This window comes from Antennarius striatus, chromosome 5 (genome assembly GCF_040054535.1).
Source record: "Antennarius striatus isolate MH-2024 chromosome 5, ASM4005453v1, whole genome shotgun sequence".
NCBI classification, from domain to species: Eukaryota; Metazoa; Chordata; class Actinopteri; order Lophiiformes; family Antennariidae; genus Antennarius; species Antennarius striatus.
In genome coordinates this window covers 25,271,072-25,293,952 of record NC_090780.1, presented here as the reverse complement: position 1 = coordinate 25,293,952, position 22,881 = coordinate 25,271,072, and the positions used below count along the sequence as shown (strand labels likewise).

Here is a 22,881-nt window from a genome sequence, read left to right as displayed (position 1 = left end):
ACCGACGCTGCACCGTCATCGCACCTTAGAGCAGCAATCCGAGTATATGTGAATTCTGGACTATAAAAGCTACAGTCTGTCTCGACTATCATTGGATAGTCTTGATACTCTCGACTATCATTGGATAGTCTTGATACTCTCGACTATCATTGGATAGTCTTGATACTCTCGACTATCATTGGATAGTCTTGATACCCTCGACTATCATTGGATAGTCTTGATACCCTCGACTATCACTAGTCAAGACAAACGAACGAGGCAGGCCTTCGGGATGTTGCTACGTAATTTTTGAAGACATGAAAACTCGCCTATGAGTACAATTTTGGCACAATTCAACCACTCAGACTTTAAAGAGCCTGATCAACGATTTCCTCGTCCCTGAGACATCCGGCGTTCTTCATTTAAGGGACTGACTCACTCCTTCGATGAGCAGAACAATACCCATCATCACCAGCTGGATGACGCCAGCAGATTGGATGGAAAGCAGCAAAATAAACCTCTTTTAAAAATGTCCAAAAGTGAGACAATGAACCTGAAGGCTGTTGAGAATCGATTTGAAGTAAAAGCTTAAGAAACAAACAGCAAATCCGTTCAAATAAAGCAGCGTCGCCACCGTTAACCACCGGCTCAGATTAGATGACGATCCACCGCGACTCGAGCAAATCAATGGTCATGTTTCATTCATGAGGGACGCAAATGGTCAGGGGAGGGAGGGATGGATGGATGTATTTATGGATGTATGTATGGATGTATGTATGGATGTATGGATGAATGGATGAATGGATGTATGGATGTATGGATGAATGGGCCAAATCTCTGATAAATTGAATATTTTAGATCAGTGGAGGTGTCATTGTCAAGGTGGTACTTTTGACTTCACTTACTCTTCGTTCACAGAAAAGAAAGGACACACACACACACACACACACACACACACACACACACACACACACACACACACACACACACACACACACACACACACACACACACACACACACACACACACAGGAATAAATAGACTTTTTCAGCCAGGCTGCTCGTTATCTAATTATTATCAGAGCGCAGTGGAACAGAAGCGACAGGGGAGTAGGAGCGTCTGTGTCAAGTGCAGCCTTTAATTGGAGGGAGGAAAGACGAGGGAAGTGCTCTTCTAACCTACTTTAATCCCTCACTTCTTTCTGTCGTTGCGTACCGGCTACCTGGACGCTCACACAACAACACGAAAACCACGTGGTAAATCAGCGACACACGTGACCGTCTGCCCGTCACGCCGTCGCTACCCGAGGCCGCGCTTTCTCTCTCGCCGGCTGTCACTTACGATCTGTAATGGAGGATGTCTGAGGATCAACTCTGACTTAAGCCTGATGTGCAACGGGTTAGCGAAACCATTTCATTTCTATTGTGTTCCGTGATTGACTCAAAAGACTGATACCCTAGCAATGTCCAAGAAAGGTACACTCCACCCTTTGAACAAGCTTCACCAAAGTCGGTAGGACGGTTCACGTGTAATAGACGTAAAAAAGTCTTTTATCCTCTCCAACATTTGAATTAATTGCCCGAACTTCTTGCCAAGCTTCATAGAAATCCTGCTGATAGTTTGAACGTAATCCCGCTGACGACCAACCAACCAAACAACCAACAAATACCGGACAGACTTGGGTGAAAACAACCTCCTCGTTGGCAAAAAAGGGACAATCAGTTTCAGTCCTCTAGATAGCAAAGCTCAGAGGATTGTGATTGGACGGCAGCCGAGGTCTAATGATATTGCGCTGACCTTGTCAAGAAAACCAAACCTAAGAAGTGATGTTGCAATTCTTGTTATTTTCTGCAAGCATGGCCTTCCCAGACGCAATTTTTGCGTCTTTTGTAACCTGGGCGACCCTTCCCCACTTCAATTCCTTTCTGTACGTCCCACTTATCGTCAGCGCTACTCGCATCCCAGCCGCCTATTCCCAAATGTGAGCAGCTTCCCTTCTCCCCTCCTTCCTCTCCGCTCCGTCTGAGATCAACCTTTCATCACAGCGGCGTAATTGAATGAGACGCTGGCGCTGTCAGTCGGCCCGTCGGCCAATGAATGGCAGAGGAGTGAGGAGTGTGTGACTCCCCATCGTGCGCTTTTATTCCCCTTGTAATCAAAAGGACTTCACCCTACTCCGCTGGCGCGTTCAACAGAGCAGATTTCTGTACATGTATTCATATTTATATGCACACTCACACACATGTAGAAATATACTCCTTCATCTCCGCCGCGGCCAATAGGACGTCGCCGAACCGCACGGAATCGCTGTTGCCGGGTAGACTTGGTCTTCCTCTGATGTACCGACAGGATTTATCTCACTTCCTTTTAGATTTTTATCTGTATTGTTTCAAAATTTGTTTGCACAAAACTGAGCAAAAAGTAAAAGGAGGCTCAAATAAAGAGAGACCGCCGCCGCCGTCGCCGCCGGTTCGACGCCCCGAGGTTCACGTTCGCTTACGTTTCAGAGAGATTCAAGCGAAAAAGAAAATGATTGAGTTGTTGTACGTGATTTAATAATCAATCCTCAACCTTAATGAAGCAATTCAGTCTCTGAACGAGCGTCTCCAGAGTGATGGAGTGTTTCTGACCCGGGTTTTGGTCGTTGTGACCGGCACCACTCTGATTAGGTGATTGGTTAACTCATTGGTTGCCACGGCGCTTTGTTCCAATCAATCTCCTTCGGCCGAATTTCTCTTCGGTGTTTTGTTTCTGTTCTTTGCCGTCTAAACACGACATTAGCATCCAGAGCGTTAAAAGTAAAGTGTCTTCTAGAAGGTTCGAACAGAAGAAGTAGTGGGGCAACAGGGGATGTGGGGCGTTTGGCCTTTGGGCCACGGGGCAGGAGCAGTGTTCTCGTGACTTTTGTGTTTCTTTTCATTCTTTATCATTGTTTGTGTAACTTATATATCATTAAGTACACACAGATAAAGTCTGTGTGTCTATAAGTTGATTTTTTTTTACGAGGCTAGAATGGATTAAAATGATTTTAGTTGTTTTAAAAGTTTAAATGTTGTGAGTTTAGTCAGGTAACGGATTCAACTCTTGTCTTCTGATGCTGTGAAGCTGTTTTTCTTTATCATGGAAATCATCCAACAGACGCTGGAAACAACTTTTCCTCTAATTTGACACGACTCCCCTTAAAAAAATGAAGCGGCTGCACTTTTAGACCAGAAAATCACTTCTTATTACTTTTGATGATGGATAACAGAAGCCCGTCTCCTGATAATGATGATGATGATGATGAAGCTTCTCTTTCAATCTTGACTACCCGGCAGCAATTTTTTCATCAGGTCACTTTGACCTCATTCAACGTTAATATTTATTGTAATTCCTCTGTTACGTCCTGGTTTGTCCTGAAAAACCCTTTTTAATTCTTACTGGGATTAGCCTGGTTAAAAATAAAGGTATAATATATACTTTTCTGATGAATTTGATTAACATATAATTAACACTATTGTCTTTTATAGAGAAAAGTTTAGATTCTTTTTATTCCAGCATAAGAAATGTGTCATTAAAGATTCAAAGTGAGGTCGGCGACCTTCACAAATCTGTGGAAATGCCCTTTTAGACTTTAAAATACAGAAAATTAGAAGAAATAAATATCAATAAAATAAAGAAATAATAATGATAATAATAATATATAGTAATAATAATATAATATATGTAATATAATATAATATAATATATAATGATATATATATATATATATATATATATATATATATATATATATATATATATATATATATATATCAATAAACACCATCGATCCAGCCTCGGGTTCTGGGCGGGGTTAGGGTTTAATGCCCAATGAGTGCTATCTGCTTCCTCGATGCTAAAAGTCAATAAACGTCTAGACGGTTCTTTCAGCGTGAAGCTTTTCAATTTCATGGTGGCTTAATAACAAAAAGATAATTATTTATAAAAAAAAAACAAAAGAAGGCAATTCAGGTCTCTTTTGGTTCACTTTCATTACCTTATTTTTTAGTGTGTGTGTGTGTGTGTGGGAGGAGAATAAGAAGTGTGTGGGAAAACTCCTACTAAACACACACACACACACACACACACACACACACACACACACACACACACACACACACACACACACCATCTTCTTCTTCATCCTCGCTGGATCGATTTCCTCCCTCCTGCTTCGGTTAAGTTTAGCTTCAGCTTGAAGCTTGTTCTTTTTGCCGGACAGAGGAATTAAGTGTTGTCGTGTATCGCTGAGCGATACCCAGCATGCATCTGTGTCTTCTGTACCTAATCATGCAAAAGTCATTCTGGGAGCGTCGGCGGCCCCCGCAGACGCTCGTACATCATTGTTACCGTTTGTCATGAACGTGGCGGGGTCAACAGAGATTGATTAAACCCTCGCTGAGAGGGGGTGGGGGTGGGGGGTTACTCTCGTTGGGAGTGACGCGCCGGAGGTTCACTTGTCCTGGTGTAACTGTGGTGACGTGACTGCGTTCACAAGAGAGAGTGTGTGGTAAAACCACGCCTCAAGGTTACAGGAAACAACCTCGAAAAGGGAAATGAAAGGGAATTAAATCGTCATCTGCAGGTCCCCTCCAGCTTAGTCGTGTGTGTGTGTGTGTGTGTGTGTGTGTGTGTGTGTGTGTGTGTGTGTGTGTGTGTGTGTGACGGAAACATCCTTAATCACTCTGCAGCATCAGGCATCCGACTGGCGGCGACGACGGCGGATGTGGCGGCGCGGCCGCGGAGTGGCTGGGACCGATTGCCGAGTCGTGTTGTGAAGCAGAATTTGATTTGCTGCCGGGCGGGGGAGGCGGGTGATAAAGGTTTTCAAACCCCCCTGTTTTCAACCCGGCTTGAAAACTTTTAATTAAGCGGATTCTCCCCCCCCCCCGCCGGCTCGTAATTCCCCCACAAACTGATCCTGAGATATTCCGGAGCGTTCGGCAGGAGCGATAGCGCCGGGTCGGGATCGATGGCGATAAAAGACAATCGGATTGAGATGAATTCATCGGACATTACAACTAAACTGTGAGGAAGAGCTGCTTTACAATAGTACTTAACCAGGAGCTTAAGCGCTCCACACAGGCCCCCCCCCCATCCCTTTGAGAAATGACCCCGGTCCTTGTTTTCTAATCCAGATCCAATTTCAGCGCAATTACTGAGACGGTTCTGTAATACATCACTTGAACCGGGGGTCCGATCTCCCCCGAGAGGAATTACGAGGCCAGGAACAGAGTTGTGATCGGAGAAGGAGATTGGTAGAGCGTCTCCACGGCGGAAGTCATCCCATAATTCCCGCTAGCCGTGTTTTAGTGCAGCCGACTCCAACCGCTTTGATGTCAGATAATATTTGACGGACCGTCCTTTAAGGTGTGGTGGATAAATAGAACAAAATATAACGATACGACCAGCAGAAAGACGGTTTTATTCTAACTATAATAATAAAGGTGAACCCAGTTTGTATCAACTTTATTAGCAGCGTCTTCGTAAACGTCACACCAACGTTTGTTTCTTGTTGGTTATGCTAGCTTGGGAGTTTCAGTTTAGGGGTATTCTGTGTAAAAATGTAGTCATGTGACCGAGGGCAAGCATCTCGACAAGCGTCAAGAGTCCGACTTACCTACGGACCGGTACCGGTCCAGAACCCGGGGGTTTGTTGGACATGATACGGTGTGGGGAGATCATCTCCACCTCTTGGTCATTTATTACCCTCGTAAATGTGGATTCTGCCCTGACAGGTTTATTTGCCCGTCTGTCTCGGTTGCGTCTGTTTGCGCCTCGGCGCCGTAAATAATCCTGGAGATGCCAGATGGGATCCAGACAGCTTTATTCGGTCGTCCGTCTTACGGACATCCGAGGAGATCAACAAGTCTTCAGAATCTAACCATCAGGTATGGATTTAGCGTAGCAACATTAGCCTACGACCTCCCAGATCAAACAGACTCTATTTCATCTGGAACAGAGTCAGGCGTCTTGATCCGGAACAAATGGAACCATCATGAGGTAGAAACTCCACGAGTTCCTAAAAGCCACCAAAACCTGAAAACTTTAGATTTATTTTCCGCGTGAACGAACCCGACGAGATCTGGAGGCTATCAGTAAAAATGATGCGTTTATGAATGAGAAGGATGATTTTACCTTTTTATGATGACCTGTAGAGCATCATGGGAAATCATCCATCAATGATAGGGGGGGGGGCAGTTCTGAAGTCCTGCTTGAAAAAATCTCAAAATGAAAGAAGAGCCACAAGTGAACAATTTCCAAGGGTCGACTTTTCTACGTTTTCAAGTCGGCGGCTAACAGTTAGCAGCTAGTCTCCTGGTTGACCAGCAGAGGGAAGGTTCAATGGAACACCAGATGAGGAGAGCAATTAGCTCGCAGGTGATGAAGACGCGACACGCCCGTCGCTAGCAGGACGCGTTTGTCAGAGTCTCCAGGAGATGTCAGGCCAACAAAACTCGACTTAACTCGACTTAAACACGAGTATTGATTGATTGATTTACCTCCACCTCTCATCATCTCTCATCATCTCTCATCATCTCTCATCATCTCTCATCATCTCTCTCTCAGTGGGATTCCTGGGAAGAAATGTGGAACCATCATCTTCACAGCTGAGGAACTCAGTAACTGTCGGGTTGGTATCAGATTGCTGTTAATGTCAGGCCACACACACACACACACACACACACACACACACACACACACACACACACACACACACACACACACACACACGCACACACACGTATACGTTTCCCATTTTTAACCATAAACACAACGGATGCACACACTTGTGTCGTCTGCATAGAGTGTAAGAAAAGTTCATTTGTACCTTTTACTTCAAAGTGATGAGAGACGCTCATGAATAAATCATCCAGTCCTTCTCCTTTCTGGGCGCAGTGGGTAAATAATTAGTCGCTCCAATCAGAGAGAGTAACACACACACACACACACACACACACACACACACACACACACATGTGCGGTATGCGGTTTGTACATGTATACTGGTGCCGGTCATGAATACTGGGGCTGAGTTGCATACGGAATGAACTCCTGCCTTCCTTATGGAACATCATGCATATAAATGTGAGGAGAGTTAAATTCAGACCACAGGCCATCCAGTATAATGATGATGATGATGATGATGGTGTCCTGGAGATCCCCGAGGGCTTCACAGCTCAAATATTCACATATTTCAGTGATTTTTCTCTTGTTTAGTTGTAGTTTAATTTAAGGTTCTGTGAAGCTGTCAGACCCATAAGAACCTGCATCCTGGTCTTCACTGAGATATCATGAACAAAACAATATAAAAAAATCAACATGCATGTTTCACCGCCTCTACATCCATGACAAATATATCTTTTAAAGACGCGCGTCTTACCTTTTGTGAGTCGTCTCTTAAAACAGATGTTTCATCTTCACCAAAACTGATCGGCAAAACCATCATCTCATCAAAGTCCAGATGGCTTCATGTGAATGACTGATTATACATTCTGGATCGCTGGAACGCTTTCCACATGATCAACCTCCCAGGTTGAGCAGTTCATGAACAGATACAGGTAGTCCTCAGCGTAAGAATACAACTGGTTCAGAGAGGTTGTAAGTTGTTATTTCTTAGATTTCAATCTATAATCACCATTTGAGGTAAGTTAGATGTCATCGATACTCTAAATACTAGAGCTCTATTCCCTCAGACTGGCCAGAAACCATTAATAACAACACAATATAATAAAATACAGATTTGGATCAGCATGTAGTTTACCTTCACAGTGAAGGAAGAGGAGGAAGAGGGAGGAGTCATTGTGGGTCAGAGTCACAGTTGTCCTCAGAGATGGTCACCTGGTCACCACTACCTTAACTAGCCTCTAATAAACAGCGTCACCAAACAGAGAGAACAACAAACAACAACAAGAGGAGACTTGTGTTGGAGCTGCGTGAACACAGTCGGATATGGTGAAGCACGTTTGTTCGTATCTCAGACTGTTCGTCAGTCGGATGTTTGTATGTTGAGGACTACCTGTATTCATGTCGGCTTTTATTTTCCTCTTTGTACCTCGAAGCAAAAGAGGCACCTGAGACAGACGGCGGTGAAATGACTGAACCATGTTCTTCTCGCAGGACATCGCCACCATGCAGCTCTGCGCCAACAAGCTGGACAAGAAGGATTTCTTCGGGAAGTCGGATCCTTTCCTCGTCTTCTACCGGAGCAACGAGGACGGGACGTGAGTAGATCTTGTTCGTCGCTGGAGATCCTTTATTTTCATGTCCAATCTAGATTTCCTGATCTTCTGAATAGCTGCTCTCCGATTCTTCCAGTGAGGAGTTTGAGAGCTTCCTGTCCCAAAGATAGACCCCCCAAAATAAGCCTCAGAAAGGCTGGGCGTGTCGACTCCTGGCTGGGTGAACTGATTACCATCAGTATTAACGTTGGAATGCATGTAATTAACAGCGACTAGCAGGTCGTGCGTAACCATCCAGGTCGTATTACTGAGATGTGGGAGGAAATGCGGGATACAGGAATAGCCATTCACGCTTTGACCTATTAATCTGGGAAAATACCTGCACTGCTGTGCCTATGTGTTGTTATGGTAACCAAAGGATTTGAATTTGCATATATATATATATATATATACATATATATACATATACACACGGCTGGTACAGAACAGTTGCACAATTGGATCCTGTAGAGATTTTGTGATTAGCAGTTTTTTAAGAAGACGGGTCGATTAGTTTCAGGTCAGACTCGTTCCGACCAAACCAAACAGGTGTGAACGATCCCGATTCTTGCTCCATCCTGTCGTCTCTGTTTCCAGGTTCACCATCTGCCACAAGACGGAAGTGATCAAGAACAACCTGAACCCCGTCTGGCAGCCGTTCACCATCCCGGTCCGGGCGCTCTGCAACGGAGACTACGACAGGTGAGGGGTCAGAGGTCAGACGCTAACATCCAATCAAATCATATAGTTTTGCACTGGTGCAATCCAGTGAGAGCAAGACGTTAGGAGTATTTATCTTTTACAAAGTCGTTTTTCCAGTTCATGTAAGTTGTTAATCGGTTCCAGGAGACGTGATTCAAGTTGGATCAACTTTTCTCCAGGCTTAACTGTAGATAAACATTCCCAATTTTGTAATGAACTTCATTAATGAATGTATTTTCAATAACATTTGGTTAATATGAATCTATTTTAAGCTTACAAACAAATTTTATTTTTTAATATTGTTCAGAAAAAAAAAAAATCTAAATTAGTAAAATACAGTTTTGCAATGTTTACCAAACACCAAGGCCACTTTATTTATGAATGAATGATAAAAACAAACCTTTTTTAAGGTTATGAAAAATACAGGAATTTTATTATTTTGCAATAGTAAAAAATTATTTTGAAAATTATTTAAAAATTATTCAATTTAAAAAACTACTTTAAATTTAGAAATTTGTAAATTGACTTACAGTGACTTGATTTTATGAGCTTTGAAATGTTTTCCAATATTAACATTTATGAATCAAGTTAAATGATATAAACTTGATTTTTCATTTTTGCTGATATTTTAAAAAAAAATCCAATGTATAACTGAGAACGACGTAACGTGAAACGACATAACGTGAGATTTACCTGTATTCACATTCTTGTAATGACGCAACCCTCCTGTTATAACTGTCATGTGATGTATGAGACGGAAAGTTACTCCCATTCTTTTTCCATGTTGTTATTAATGAATCCACTAGAGGGCAGTAAAGAGTCAAAGATTTTAACGCGATAATGAACAAATGTGACGATCCTTTTTATTCTTTGTTGTGTTGCTGTCTCTGAAACCACACCCAGCGAGGATGGACTCTGTGACGGTCAGAATAATGCCAGCAGTCGGCCCTGTTGCCCCCGTCAGGCCAGTGCTGGTGTTATTGAGACCGGCATGGGGCAACACAGCAGCGCAGTGAAATATACGTCCCTTTTTGTTTTCTCATCTTTTCATCTGAAAGAAACGTGAACTTTTCCCCTTTCCCCTCCTCGGTCTCCCGCCTCCGTCCGTCCGTCCGTCCGTCCGTCGCGCCGCCGCCCCCTCCTCACCTTCCTCCAGGACAGTCAAGGTAGATGTTTACGACTGGGACCGAGACGGGAGGTGAGATTCTCAGATTCTCCTTCTGTCTTTTGTTTTTCCTGTTCCTTTTTTCATTTTCAGCTCCAGATTGAATCGTCCAAAAGTCACACCCGGTCAGACGAGGGCGCCGGCCTTCTGGCGCAATGGGGGGGGGGGGCGATAAATCAGAAGGAACTTGCAAGTGAAGTGTTGCACCTGACTGGGTTTCTGAGTCCCGATCGCTATCCTGGAACCTCCTCGTCCTCCTCCTGACGGATGGGGGGTCACCGCCTGATACTTTTTAAGCTCGTGGGTTTAATTGGAAGCCTCGCGTGTGTTTTCAGCCCGTCTGGCCTTCTGTTCCTGCTTTTCATAAATTTTGGATTTGGATTCATTTCAAATCTTTGGTGCTATTTTTATAAATGCCAACGCCCACAGATTCTGAAATCCCGACCCCAGAATGTGAAGACAGGAGGAAAGTCAACAAAATGTCTCGCAGCGTTCAAATGTAGTTTACTCGCTAATTTGTCCTGACAAAGAAGTTCTGTTTTTAGAACGAGCCGTTTTTAGATACGTCAGGTTTTAAATTTAGAAGCGTCACCATCGCTTCTAAGTAAAGTGTGAATGCAAACATCCAGATCCGGTTTGTAGTTGCTTTAGTGTTCAGACGAATGTAGACAGGCTCCCGACAACGCTGAGAACCCGCCGACAAAACAACAATAAATAAATAAATGAATAAACACGATAAAACCTCTGAGTAATAAAACCATCTGCTGCTCACAAGAAAGTTCCACACCCTCACATTTTTGCTCAAATGATTCACCGGTGTTTTATAATGACATGTGTAATAACACATTTAATAATACATGTAATAAAACATAACACATGTAATAACCTGTAATAACATGTAAGAAAGCATAATTACACATATAAATACACATAGAATAACAATTGTAACAACATGTATGATAACGAATGTAATAACGTCTGTAATAACACATGTAAAAAAACTAAATAACCTGTAATATGTAACAACTCATATAATCACACATTTAATAACACATAAAAACAAATGTTATAACATGTACTAAGACATATAATAATATTTGTAATTATACAAGTATTAACACATTACGACATTAAACAATGTGATAACCTGTGATGTGTAACTCAGATAATTACACATGTAGTAAAAAAGAAAAATATTAATCATCACATGTATGATAACACATGTACGGTAATTACGCCTGTAATAACACATGTAAAAAACTAAACATGTAGTATGTAACAACTCATATAATCATACATACATGTAATAACACATATGATAACATGTATAATAACACATATGATAACGTGTAATAGAGGAAGAAGTGGCCGGACATGTGGTGACATCGTAATGTAGAACCTGCTCAATCTGCTTTCTTAGATTTTAACATCTCATTTATATTTTCTTACATAAACCTACACACACACACACACACACACACACACACACACACACACACACACACACACACACACCTTGCTGCTTTCCATCCACCTTCTTTCCCCGTGGGGAGATGAACTCATTGTTTGCTCCTTGAGGATTCCCTTTAAATGCCAGCAGCGTCGAGGCGGTGTTGGAGTCACACACAGCTTCAGGTGTTGGTATATTGAGATGCAGCGATGAACCGAGGGCATGGAGGGAGTTGATATTTACCAGTGTGAAGATCCTGGAGGGCATTTTTCTTTCTTCATGTTGAGGTAAAAACGTGTAGAATCTGTTCCTTTCATTCTGGTGCAGATTAAAATGCCGTCTCATTAGGGATCAGGCCGTGTCGTTGGATTAATAGCTGATCATTAATATCATCTGAATGAATGGAGTGTGATCTATCAGACAGAACCAGTCCAGACTAAAATTAAATTGTCTCAGTGATTCATAGTTTGGCCTTAATGAGAAAACAATATTAATTCTGAAAAAAAAAGACTGGAAATTATTTTTTAAATAAAACTTTTAATAGAATGACAGACCAGATTTTATTATTTTCTTGGAAACAATTTTTTTCCATAATAATAATAATAAATATAACAATTCACATTTTTAGTGAGCAATTCTCAGAATTTTGAGATAATTAACTAATAAAAAACCCCCCTCATAAACAGAAAAACATGCCTTTTTAAAATTAAAATGAGATTTTCTCATTTAATAATGCTGATTTTAGAAAAGCAGGATGATTTTTTCTTTCCTCTTCAGTAAGTCAATTTCTTGTCAAATGGCCGTTACGTCTATGTAAAAAAGGAAATGACATTGACACGATTATTAATGTTTAATAATCGATATTTCTTCCAGTCATGACTTCATTGGAGAGTTCACCACCAGCTACAGAGAATTTTCCAGAGGTCAAAGCCAGTTCAATGTCTATGAGGTAAAGCACTTCCTTACACTTTATTCATTTAAGTAATAGTTTTATATCATAATTCACCATCTGAGGACAGATTTTTATTGACGTCCACCCACAGAAGGCCAGAAATACTGTGAATACTTCACATTCCCACTCGGGTGTATTATTTAAACACCAATCTGTAATGTCTCCGTTGGTCAAGGTTTTAAATCCAAAAAAGAAAGGCAAGAAGAAGAAATACGTCAATTCAGGGACGGTAAGACCTGTGGTTTTTTTTTAATCCACCACGTTTTTCCTGTTCATGAGTCACGGAGAGCTCTCAGAGTGGGTGAATGGAGGTTTGACGGCTCTGTTCTCTCTCATACTCCACTCCTGTTCAAGGTGACGCTGCTGTCTTTCAAAGTGGAGTCTGAACACACATTCGTCGACTTCATCCGAGGAGGGTAAGAGCCTCGCAGGCGTCTGTGGGAAACCGTTTAGGGCTCATACCGGGGGTCGTTTCACTGAGGTATTCATTGTATTTGTTAAAAATGTGCCTCAGGATGGGTAGTCTCAGTGGAGTTTGTGACAGAGTCACCTGTTAAGACTATCTGCTAGCGCCGTGCTGATCGTCTGGGTCTGAGTTTCTCTGTGAATGTGTGTTTTTACTAGCAAACAGCCTCACAATCATAAAACTGAATGACTGATGCACTCCATCTCCCACCAGGACACAACTCAATTTCACGGTGGCCATAGACTTCACAGCGTCCAACGGTAGGAACGACGTTACACAACTCCATTTATTGCTCAATGAAAATGTTCTCCCTTTTCTTCATCATTTGTATTTGACATATAAGATTTATATGTTGCCGTCTGTTTGCGTCTCTGGAGTCAATGCAAAACCCGTGAAACTTTTCCTATCGTGCACTGTGATTGTGTGATGGTTGGATGTTGGGGCGTCTCCATCTCAGGTAACCCTTCTCAGCCAACCTCTCTGCACTACATGAGTCCGTACCAGATGAACGCTTACGCCATGGCGCTGAAGGCCGTTGGGGAGATCATCCAGGACTACGACAGCGACAAACTCTTCCCAGCGTACGGCTTTGGAGCCAAACTGCCTCCGGATGGCAAGATCTCCCACGCCTTCCCACTGGTAAGAGACTCTGTTGCAGAAAGACTTGCCTGGACAACGATACAAACCAATGTGAGGACTGGATTCAAACCCAAAATATAGGCAATGCTGCGTTTTTACATGTTGAAAACAAGTTTGGCAACTTCAAATTGAAGGTTTGTCTCAGCCTTGACTAAATCGCTGCCAGGAAGTGAAATGTGTCCATCTGTCAGAGGGAAGGTCTCGCCCGCCGCTCACGTCAAGGTGAAGTTTGTTTGGGAACACATTCAAGGCCTTTGGTCAAATAAATACAGACGTCTCTAAAACTTCAGTCACATTGGACAGGAAGTGGGGGAAATTAATAGTTCGTCGCAATATCGCAGAATTTTTTTTTCACGGGTGGTCCTGGAATGCTTTAACTGCGAGTAACAAGGGATTACTGTAGTCAAACTCCAACAAATCTGACTTTTAATCTCAGAATAGAGGAGTTCGACACAAGACAACATTTGTAATGATTGTTTTCATGGTTAGTCTTCAATCCTCTGTGAAGATTCCACCTCTCATGATACGATTTCACATGTTCATGTTCAGCATCCTCGGAACACATGCAGCAATCCAAGCCAGAACAGTTTACAACTTAATGGATTGAAAGGTTACATAAACCCGCAAAGGCGTGGTGAAGCACGGAGTAGCCTTGTGAAGTGGAGGAAAGGGATAAGAGAGGTGGGAGGAAGAAAATATTGTGAAGTACGTCTGTTTGATGTTGTGGATGAGATGGAGAAATAACAGGGAGCTGGCAGCCGGCGACGTTTTGATGAAGCACCATTGAGGTTAGCAACAATAGCAATGAGTGAAGGACCAAAAGGAAACAAATAGCTCATCCTTGAATTAAAAAACTGTTGTCTCCCCGGACGGATGCTGGAGAGGAAATGAGGAGAAAAGTGGGCGGGAGAAGGACAGAAAAAGGGAGAATCTTACATTTGCTGCTCCTCCAAGGCTGCAGTGTGAGATTAGTGGATTAGATTTTCCTTAAGAAGATCACGTGTCCAGATCATTTTACACGGGAGTAAATATCTCACAGACACACCTAAGGTCTTCCAGTAGGTTGGAGGAACTTTTTTCCTCTGACCTGAAACTGTCGTTTTTAATCAGATTTGTCAAATCCCATGATCCTCCAGGCTTCCCCCCCCCAGTCAGAAGTCAGCAGTGGACGACAGCGTCAGCATCTGGCTTGTCTAGTTCCATTACTTTGTGGGACATTGTTCCTCTTTGTGTGAGCGGCTCCTCCATCAGCTCCTCCAATTAGAGTTCACCTCGGCGTGACAAATCCTGGCGCCGCTTCATGCTAAGCTAACTCTAATTATGAAGCCATTGTTTGGGCGCTGCTCGGGACACATGGAGGAAACCAGAGTTCATCGAACGCAAAGTTTTAGCATCTTGTCCCTACAAATAGAAATTACTATCAACATATGGAGAAATTAAGGCCTCACTCTGGTTCCAAACCGATTTGGTTCTATGACGTATGTGGACAGAACCGAATGGAATGAATGGTTACACCGCCAACTACTGGCCTGGCATGCAAATTACAGCTTCATCATTATTGTTAAGTCCAGATGAATGTCAACACAACCCCCACGGTCAATTTATGGGATGTAAACAAGGCGGCTTTGCTTACCAGAACCCCGTTATTACAAAATACAGACACACTTCTATTATTTCAAGTTACATCGGTTTTCAAAATAAATACATGGAAAAATAAAAATCAAGTTTGAGTCATTTTGCCCCACTTTATGTCTGCCTGCCACAAATACTGCAACAATAAAATCTCTAGACAACCATTAAAAGCACATAATATCATGTTACTGTACAATAAATCAGAATAAAACATATAATGTCATGTTATTAGCCCATAGCAACCCCCATGACCCCCAATGAGGAAGGAGCAGCTGAAGACGAGGAGACATTTTTTTCTGTACTACAATAAATAATAAAAAATTTTCATCTTCAAAAAAATAAATAAATAAATAAATAAATATATATATATATATATATACACACAGTATATTGCTGAACAGGAAGATGGGTTAGGGATGTTTTGGACTGTTTTGCATCTAGAAAGGGAGAAGGAGAACCTATAATTAAACACGTTCCTACTTCAGATTAAAGTCAAACTAATAATTTAACCGGCCTCTCTTGTAAGCACTCATTTATATACAGTATATGCATTAGCATGAACATATGTTATTCTAAATAGGTCATGTTTGCAGTAAGAAAAGAGAACAAGTGCCTTGGAGCAGTTTCTCCTCTACAAGGTCTTCATATTCTTCATTCATGAGGCACATGAGGCAGAGTTTCTCTATGTTAATTAATTAATACTGTTTATCACTTTAAAGTTTCTAAAAGAGAGACCAGCATGAGGCCAAAAGTCTCAGAGGATTAAGTTAACAGGATCTTAGAGGGAGGTTAAAGAAAACCTGAGTTCTGCAAACAGAACACAGACATGTTGTTTAATCTTGTGTCTTGATGATCATTTCAACGATTGTTCTGAAGGTGGTTTATTTTTATCGGAAAGTTACGATAAAACTTCACAGGAACTTCAAAGGGAATGGGAAGTGAATCAAAAGTTCAAGTATTCCACTTTTTCCTCAAATAAACTAAAAAAAGGTTTGTTTTTCTGACCAGCCTGTCTGCTGTGTTGTCAGAGCTCATTGATGCTGAAGTCCGGTCCTCTAATCCCGAGTTAGGAAGTCATGGAATGAAAATAACGACATGCAGTCTAGAGGTTCAGATTCCGTTTAGACAAACGTCAGGATTATCCAATATCAGATATAGAATGACGCGATACCGAGCAGCGGGATCCAATCCAATCTAATCCAATCTGATCCAATCCGGTCCAATCCAATCCAGTCCAATCTGAACCAACCCAATCCAATCCAGTCCAATCCAATCTAGTCTGAACCAATCCAATCCGATCCAGTCCAATGTAGCCCGATCCAATTCAATCCAACCCAATCCAATCCAGTCCAGTCCAGTCCAGTCCAGTCCAATCTGAACTAATCCAATCTAATCCAATCCAATCTGATCCAGTCCAATCCAATCCAATCCAATCCAATCTGATCCGATTCAATCCAATGCAATAGATGCTGCACTTCTAGAGGAAATAAACAGCAAACAAGCATTACCCCCCCCCACTTTGGAAGATCTGGAAATCATACATATTGTATGTAACACATAAGACACATGTTACACATGTTGTACATCATTAATATTTTATCTTTAAGGTGCAGCCAGATGCTACTTTATACCAAAGGAGCAGAAAAAGTTTAGGGGAATGGTTTGTTACTCATGGGCTTAAAGTTCTAGAAATATTGATCTCTGATCACAGACTGAAAATGTTAAAATGAGTCAGTTTGAATCATCGAAGTCATCGAATCATGAAATAATTACCAGAAAAATCTATTTTTTGGTCCGATGGAATCTTCTGACAAAGTTTAAAAAAATGTCACAAAAATCTGTATATATGAGATTTAATTTGCATAATTTTTTCTCTAAATCCAGATTTTTTTTTGTGCATAGAAAATGCAGACGCATACCTCCGATTGTATACATCAGGTTTTTCGGGGGGAAAAAATATCATGTTTATGATGTAGAAGAATCAAAAAGGGGTTTAAGCATCAATGAAACCAGCGAGTCTCCTGGTGGAGAATCCAGTTCTGGAGTCTTTATTCTGATTCAGTCAAAAACGTTCTGGCTCATCATCGTCATCGTGTGAGGGAGTGGCTTCTTGTGGGACTTGTTGGGTTTTCCAACGAGTGAAGACCTGCTATAGAGAGGGCTTCCCTGAATCAAGGACTTCGCTCTTCTCAGGTGGCAGCTTGGATGGTGGCTTCTGTCAGTGATCAATGTGTGAGAATGACTGAATGTTGGCCTGTGTTAGAAAATGAAGGACACAAATACATTTGTTATCATTAAAACTTGAGTTATCTTGGGCGGAACCAACACCCAACAGGAGGCTGATTAGAATTCTAGTGGAATGACACAACTACTGATCGATCGCCTCGATGGCCGACGCCGATCAATACGAGACGTCTTCTGGTCCTCACGTTGTTTTGTCGTCTCTCTGGCAGAACTCAAAAACAGAAAACCCAAACTGCGTCGGCATCGACGGCGTTCTGGAGGCTTACTTCCAGACCCTGAGAACCGTCCAACTCTACGGTCCCACCAACTTCGCTCCCGTCATCAACCAGGTGGCTCGGTGAGACACACACACACACACACACACACACACACACACACACACACACACACACACACACACACACACACACACACACACACACACACACACACACACACACACACACACACAGACACACACACACACCAAGACTAGAGATAGACTAGACTAGAGACTACAACCTCTCGCGAACAGTAATGCAACATCAGAACTTGGTCTGGGTAAAATCACAAAGGTTTTCATGGATTTTTAAGGTGGAATATTTAAATATAAACAATGCACGATTTAAAAATCAGACCCCTAAATGTTTGTTCCAGCTGATGGAGTCTGCAGGGCGTCTTTAACCCAAACCAGTACTTCGCCAGAGCCTTTCGAGGCTCTCAAGAGCTTTCGTGTTGAGTCTCGCCCTGTCTTGTAGATTTGTATGACTTTAACTGGTGTTGATGGATGTACATCTGAGAGGCAGATGACCCCTGCTTGACCCACAGCACAGCGGATTATCACCAACCACGTCGCCTCCAGCGAGGAGCTTTAAGTCGATTCCAGGTTGTAAAGGAAGGCAGACGTACAAAGGTCTCCGTCCCTTTGGAGCACTTCAACGCCACCTTAAAGATTAATGACGCCCTGCTCTGTAGAGCATCTCAACCTCTTTTCATCACACGGAGCCCCCCGGTGGGTTAACTGCCCCAGGCTCAGATGCCATCTTGAATAACAACCCCGTCGTACGTCTGATTTTATGACCTCGCTCCGACTCTTCATCTTTCCAAGAACACGTTTTTTATTTGATGCTAAAGATGCAAAATTAAAAACCGACACGTGAGACCTTATTTCTCTTTTCATTTTCCCAGCAGGACAGAAGAAATAATAAAAAATTGGATATTTCGTAGTTCATATATTCTGCGATGCGCTGCGTTAGGTTGCTGCTGGGATAGGCTCCAGCAACCCCGGTGACCCACGAAAGCGGATGAAGCGGGATGGATGATGGATGGATGGTTGGATGGATGATGGATGGTTCAAATTACAAAAAACAAATGACAGAAGTGATAAAACACAGTTTTGTATGAGACCTAATCTGTCAGATGGTGTGGGTTTAAAGCCAAAGTTAAAACTTTATTGAAAACAAAAATCCCAGCAACAAGAAAATCCTGTCCTCTTCATCTTCATCTTCATCTTCATCCTCATCCTCATCACTCATCATCATTCCAGTGGAAAGCTTTGCTAAATGGAGTTTATAAGAGCAGCAAAAGAGCTAACCTGGCTAACCGTGACTGCTAGAATCCGTCTGCACTGAATAAACAGCATAAATAAACAATATTAACAGCAAATAAAATAAGATATAAAAATTTTATAAAATATAATATATATACACATATATAAAATATATGTATATATATATACTGTATATTAAAAATTTATAAAAATATATATATAATGCATATATCTAATATATATACATAAAATAAAATAAATAAATAATATAGACACTGAGTATATTTTTATGGGGGTGTGGACCCCTCAGATCCCAGCACCGGCCCTGGTGATTGCTAACGTCTGGAGGCTCTTGCAGCGTCTGGATGTGTCACACATGCAGTTCATTATTTTGTGTTTATTATTTTATGAAGAGCCATGAAGCCACAATGTGAGCGCTTCAAACAGCATGAATAAGTGAATCAGCCCCCGTCCTCCCGCTGAACCCCGCAGGATGCTGCAGGATCCTACAGGCTGTCCTGAAAATCAAATTAAACTTCACCAATAAAACTTTTCTGGTCGGGAGTTTTTAATGGGTTTTTGGCTGCCGTTGTATTTTTAGTAATATCCCGTCCCGGTTCGGGGGGACGGCGGTTACATAATCAGACGGAGAGCAGAAGAGCTTCATGTCTTGTTTGTCTCCCATCTGCTCTCCCTGCTTCCTGTTGCTGCTCCTCATCCTCCTCTTCATCCACCTCTTCTTCACTACCTTCCATGTGGGAGGTTTGGAGTAGTGATGAAGAGGAGAAGGAAGCAGATGAACAGGAATGCACAAAAACTTCTTGATGTCCGTTCGGTTTTGCGAACGCGAAAAAAAAATAGGAAAAAGAAAATTTGGTTATCTTTTGAACGTTTTTGCCAATTTGGTATCGACTGTGTGACAGATTGCCGTGAAGCCGGGTTGAATCAGAGCCGGTCGGTTCCGGTTGGTTTGAAGTGGGGGAGCTGGTAGAAATATCAACCGTATTTTCATTGATGGAACGAAAACAATAAATCTAGCTTCATTTTTTGATCGATTGGAAAATATGCGAGCAAATCTGAGCCCTCAGCCGGAGAGGCCCCGTTTTCAGTCTGGTTTGTTTTTGTTTGTCAGCAGGATTATGGGAAAAAAAATAAGGGGCCTATTTTTCATGAAACGAAGTTGAACGGTTGGTTGGGTTCAAGAAAATCTGAATCTCCGTTGTGTTCGTGTTACACTAATCCACCGCTTATCCGCGCTTCAAGATGCAAAGCTTCACTACATCGGGATTTTTAGTTGGTAGTCCGGTGATTCCGTACGCGCATGCTATTGGCTGACAGTATCTTTGTGTGCGCTGCGTTCCAAGACTCACAAAGTGGTTTAATATCATTATGGGGAGGGTTCATAAACGTTTAAATTGCCGTAAATAATGAAATAAATTACTATAATTACTGTATGCTGCTCGGCGGGGGTTGTGGCAGAAAGAGGAACTGCAGTAGTCGGATAAAGTTGTTCGTATCTACGAATGTTCGTAAGTTGGATGTTTGTATCGTATTAGGATGCATTTATCTGTACTATTTAAACCGCTGTAGATCTCCTCTGTGCTAGCGTCGTAGCTAACACGTAACCTCTTGAAGGATAACTCCTGCCTGAGTCGTAACGGCGTCGCGTGTTCCACCTGTCGATACGACGGCCTATTACTCCGCAGAGCCGGCGACAGAAAGAAACGTCATAGATGGATGACGGAGACGAATCGGCAGACAGGAGGGGAGACGGAGAGAGAGAGTTTGCCATTTTGCCTTCTCTCATCCTCGGGCGGGAGCCAATCAGACGCCGAGGCGACCAGCAGAGCTTCCTCCGACCCGCTGGGGTCCTGGTATTACCTGTAAACGACGCTCACAAACACATTGTTTAAGACGGACGTTTGATCGAGAGGCGCGTGCAGAGGAGGACTCTTCATTGCTTCTTCCTCTGCAGACCCTGCGGAGCGTCTGATGGAAACACGCTTACCTGCAGCGTGTGACATACGTCCCATTTAAAAACTCATATGAATTCCACGTGGCAGATAGGTTCGATGCGGGAAACACAATCAGGTACGATTTCAAGATGGGAGGCAATGCGTCCCGAGGAAAACTGTTTGTGCAGAGACAGAAAGAGCGGAAAGTAGGAAACTGATAAATTAGTAAATGTACAAAATCCACAGCATGAATGATTCAACGGTGGGGAAAAAAAGGTTCCTTTCAAACAAATTGCGGTCAGACTGGCATCAACCACAGATGCAGAGAAGTCATGAGGCTCACCTGATCCTGGATTGAAGGTGTTTGGGTTTGAAGCCTGAATAATGGATCAGATGTGGTTCCAGTTGGGTCTTTAAGGCGTAATTCTAGTTATAAATTGGTTGTAAAGCAAAGACACCTCTTCCTGTCCGTCCTGTCGTCAGGTCCGCCGCGGAGGTGACCGACGGCTCCCAGTACTCGGTACTGCTGATGATCACGGACGGCGTCATCTCGGACATGGCTCAGACCAAAGAGTCCGTGGTCAACGTGAGTTCACGCCACACCGACACTCAACTTTGTGATTTCGGGCAATGCAAATAAAGATTGAGTGATTTGACACGTTGACTTCCTGCGGACGGTCTGGAATGCATCCTTGACTCACACGTCTCTTGTGTTTCCTCCACAGGCCGCCTCCCTGCCGATGTCTATCATCATAGTGGGAGTGGGTCCCGCTGAGTTCGATGGTAAGTGTGTGTTTGTATAGATAAAGATCTGTACATAAAGATTGGATGCTGCTCCAAAGATCCTGGAGGCCTCGGAGGTAATGTGAGGAGCTCGGATGGGAGCTGGCGATTGGCGGCAGTAGACGAGGAAGGGTATTCCAGACGTCCCTCATGCCCGCGGTTCCTCCTGGCGTTCCTTTCCTTTTCCTCGCGCTGAAGAACAAATATGTGTGAAAACTCCCAGCGAGATTAAAAACGGCGAAGAAACTGAGCAGATATTTGTTAATTGTGGTGCCAGGGATGGATGGGGAGTGAAAGAGTTCTCTCCAAATGGAGTAAAAATATTAAGCAAATGTGTTCAGTCATTTCACTTCTTATCAGACTAGTCTTTTTCCCCATATGTCGCTCAGTGCCTTCTGGATTTGATAGAACCAATGAAGAAGAGAGTTTTTAGACTTTTTTACAGCAGTTTGTTCTTTTTGTTCATCAGTTCTATTTCAGTTTGTTGTACATCCATGTTTCTACCCCCAGTCCCTTCTTCTCCTACCTTCCCAGTCTTTCATTCCGTCTCTCTAACCCCAACTGGTCAAGGCAGACCACCATCCTCCAGGAGTCGGGGCCTGCTCTGGGTTTCTGTCTTTTAAAGGAAGTTTTTTTTTCGTTGGGTTTCTGTAAATAGACTCTTGAGACTTGTTTGCACCAGATATCATGACATGAGATGACTTCTGCTATGATTCGGCGCGATACAGGTAGTCCTCAACATACGAACACAACTGGTTCCAAGAGGTTGTTTGTAAGTGGAATTGTTGTTGTTCGTAAGTCATTATTTATTAAAATTCAGTCTGTAATCTCCATCTGAGGTCATTTAATGTCATCACTATCTCTAAATACTAAAAATTCTATTCCCTAAGACTGACCAGAAACAATTACAGGACATTAAAACAACACAAAATAAATAAAATACAGGTATTTACAGAATGTTTGTAAGTTGAAAGTTCATAAGTCAAATGTTCGTAAGTCAAAAATTCGTAAGTCGAATGTTTCTAATGTAAATATGTTAAAAGACTATCTGCATTAATAAATTTGATTTAATTTTTGCTCATTCACATCTCAGAACTCCTTAAACACTTAATGCTAAACCATACTGCAGTCCTTCAAGAGAT

The 22,881-nt window shown here is 42.4% G+C and overlaps 1 protein-coding gene across 2 annotated transcripts in view; it reads left to right on the top strand.

The window, feature by feature from the left end:
• LOC137594880 (copine-9-like) overlaps positions 1-22,881 on the top strand; it is a 65,465-nt gene that overhangs the window by 37,124 nt on the left and 5,460 nt on the right. For both annotated transcript variants that reach the window (XM_068314473.1, XM_068314474.1), the window contains 12 exons: positions 6,572-6,635; positions 8,123-8,226; positions 8,821-8,925; positions 10,082-10,123; positions 12,414-12,489; positions 12,668-12,721; positions 12,847-12,908; positions 13,172-13,218; positions 13,416-13,597; positions 17,683-17,810; positions 21,440-21,542; positions 21,682-21,739. In XM_068314473.1, the coding sequence (XP_068170574.1) occupies positions 6,572-6,635; positions 8,123-8,226; positions 8,821-8,925; positions 10,082-10,123; positions 12,414-12,489; positions 12,668-12,721; positions 12,847-12,908; positions 13,172-13,218; positions 13,416-13,597; positions 17,683-17,810; positions 21,440-21,542; positions 21,682-21,739 (1,025 nt within the window). The remainder of the gene's footprint in view (positions 1-6,571; positions 6,636-8,122; positions 8,227-8,820; positions 8,926-10,081; positions 10,124-12,413; positions 12,490-12,667; positions 12,722-12,846; positions 12,909-13,171; positions 13,219-13,415; positions 13,598-17,682; positions 17,811-21,439; positions 21,543-21,681; positions 21,740-22,881) is intronic.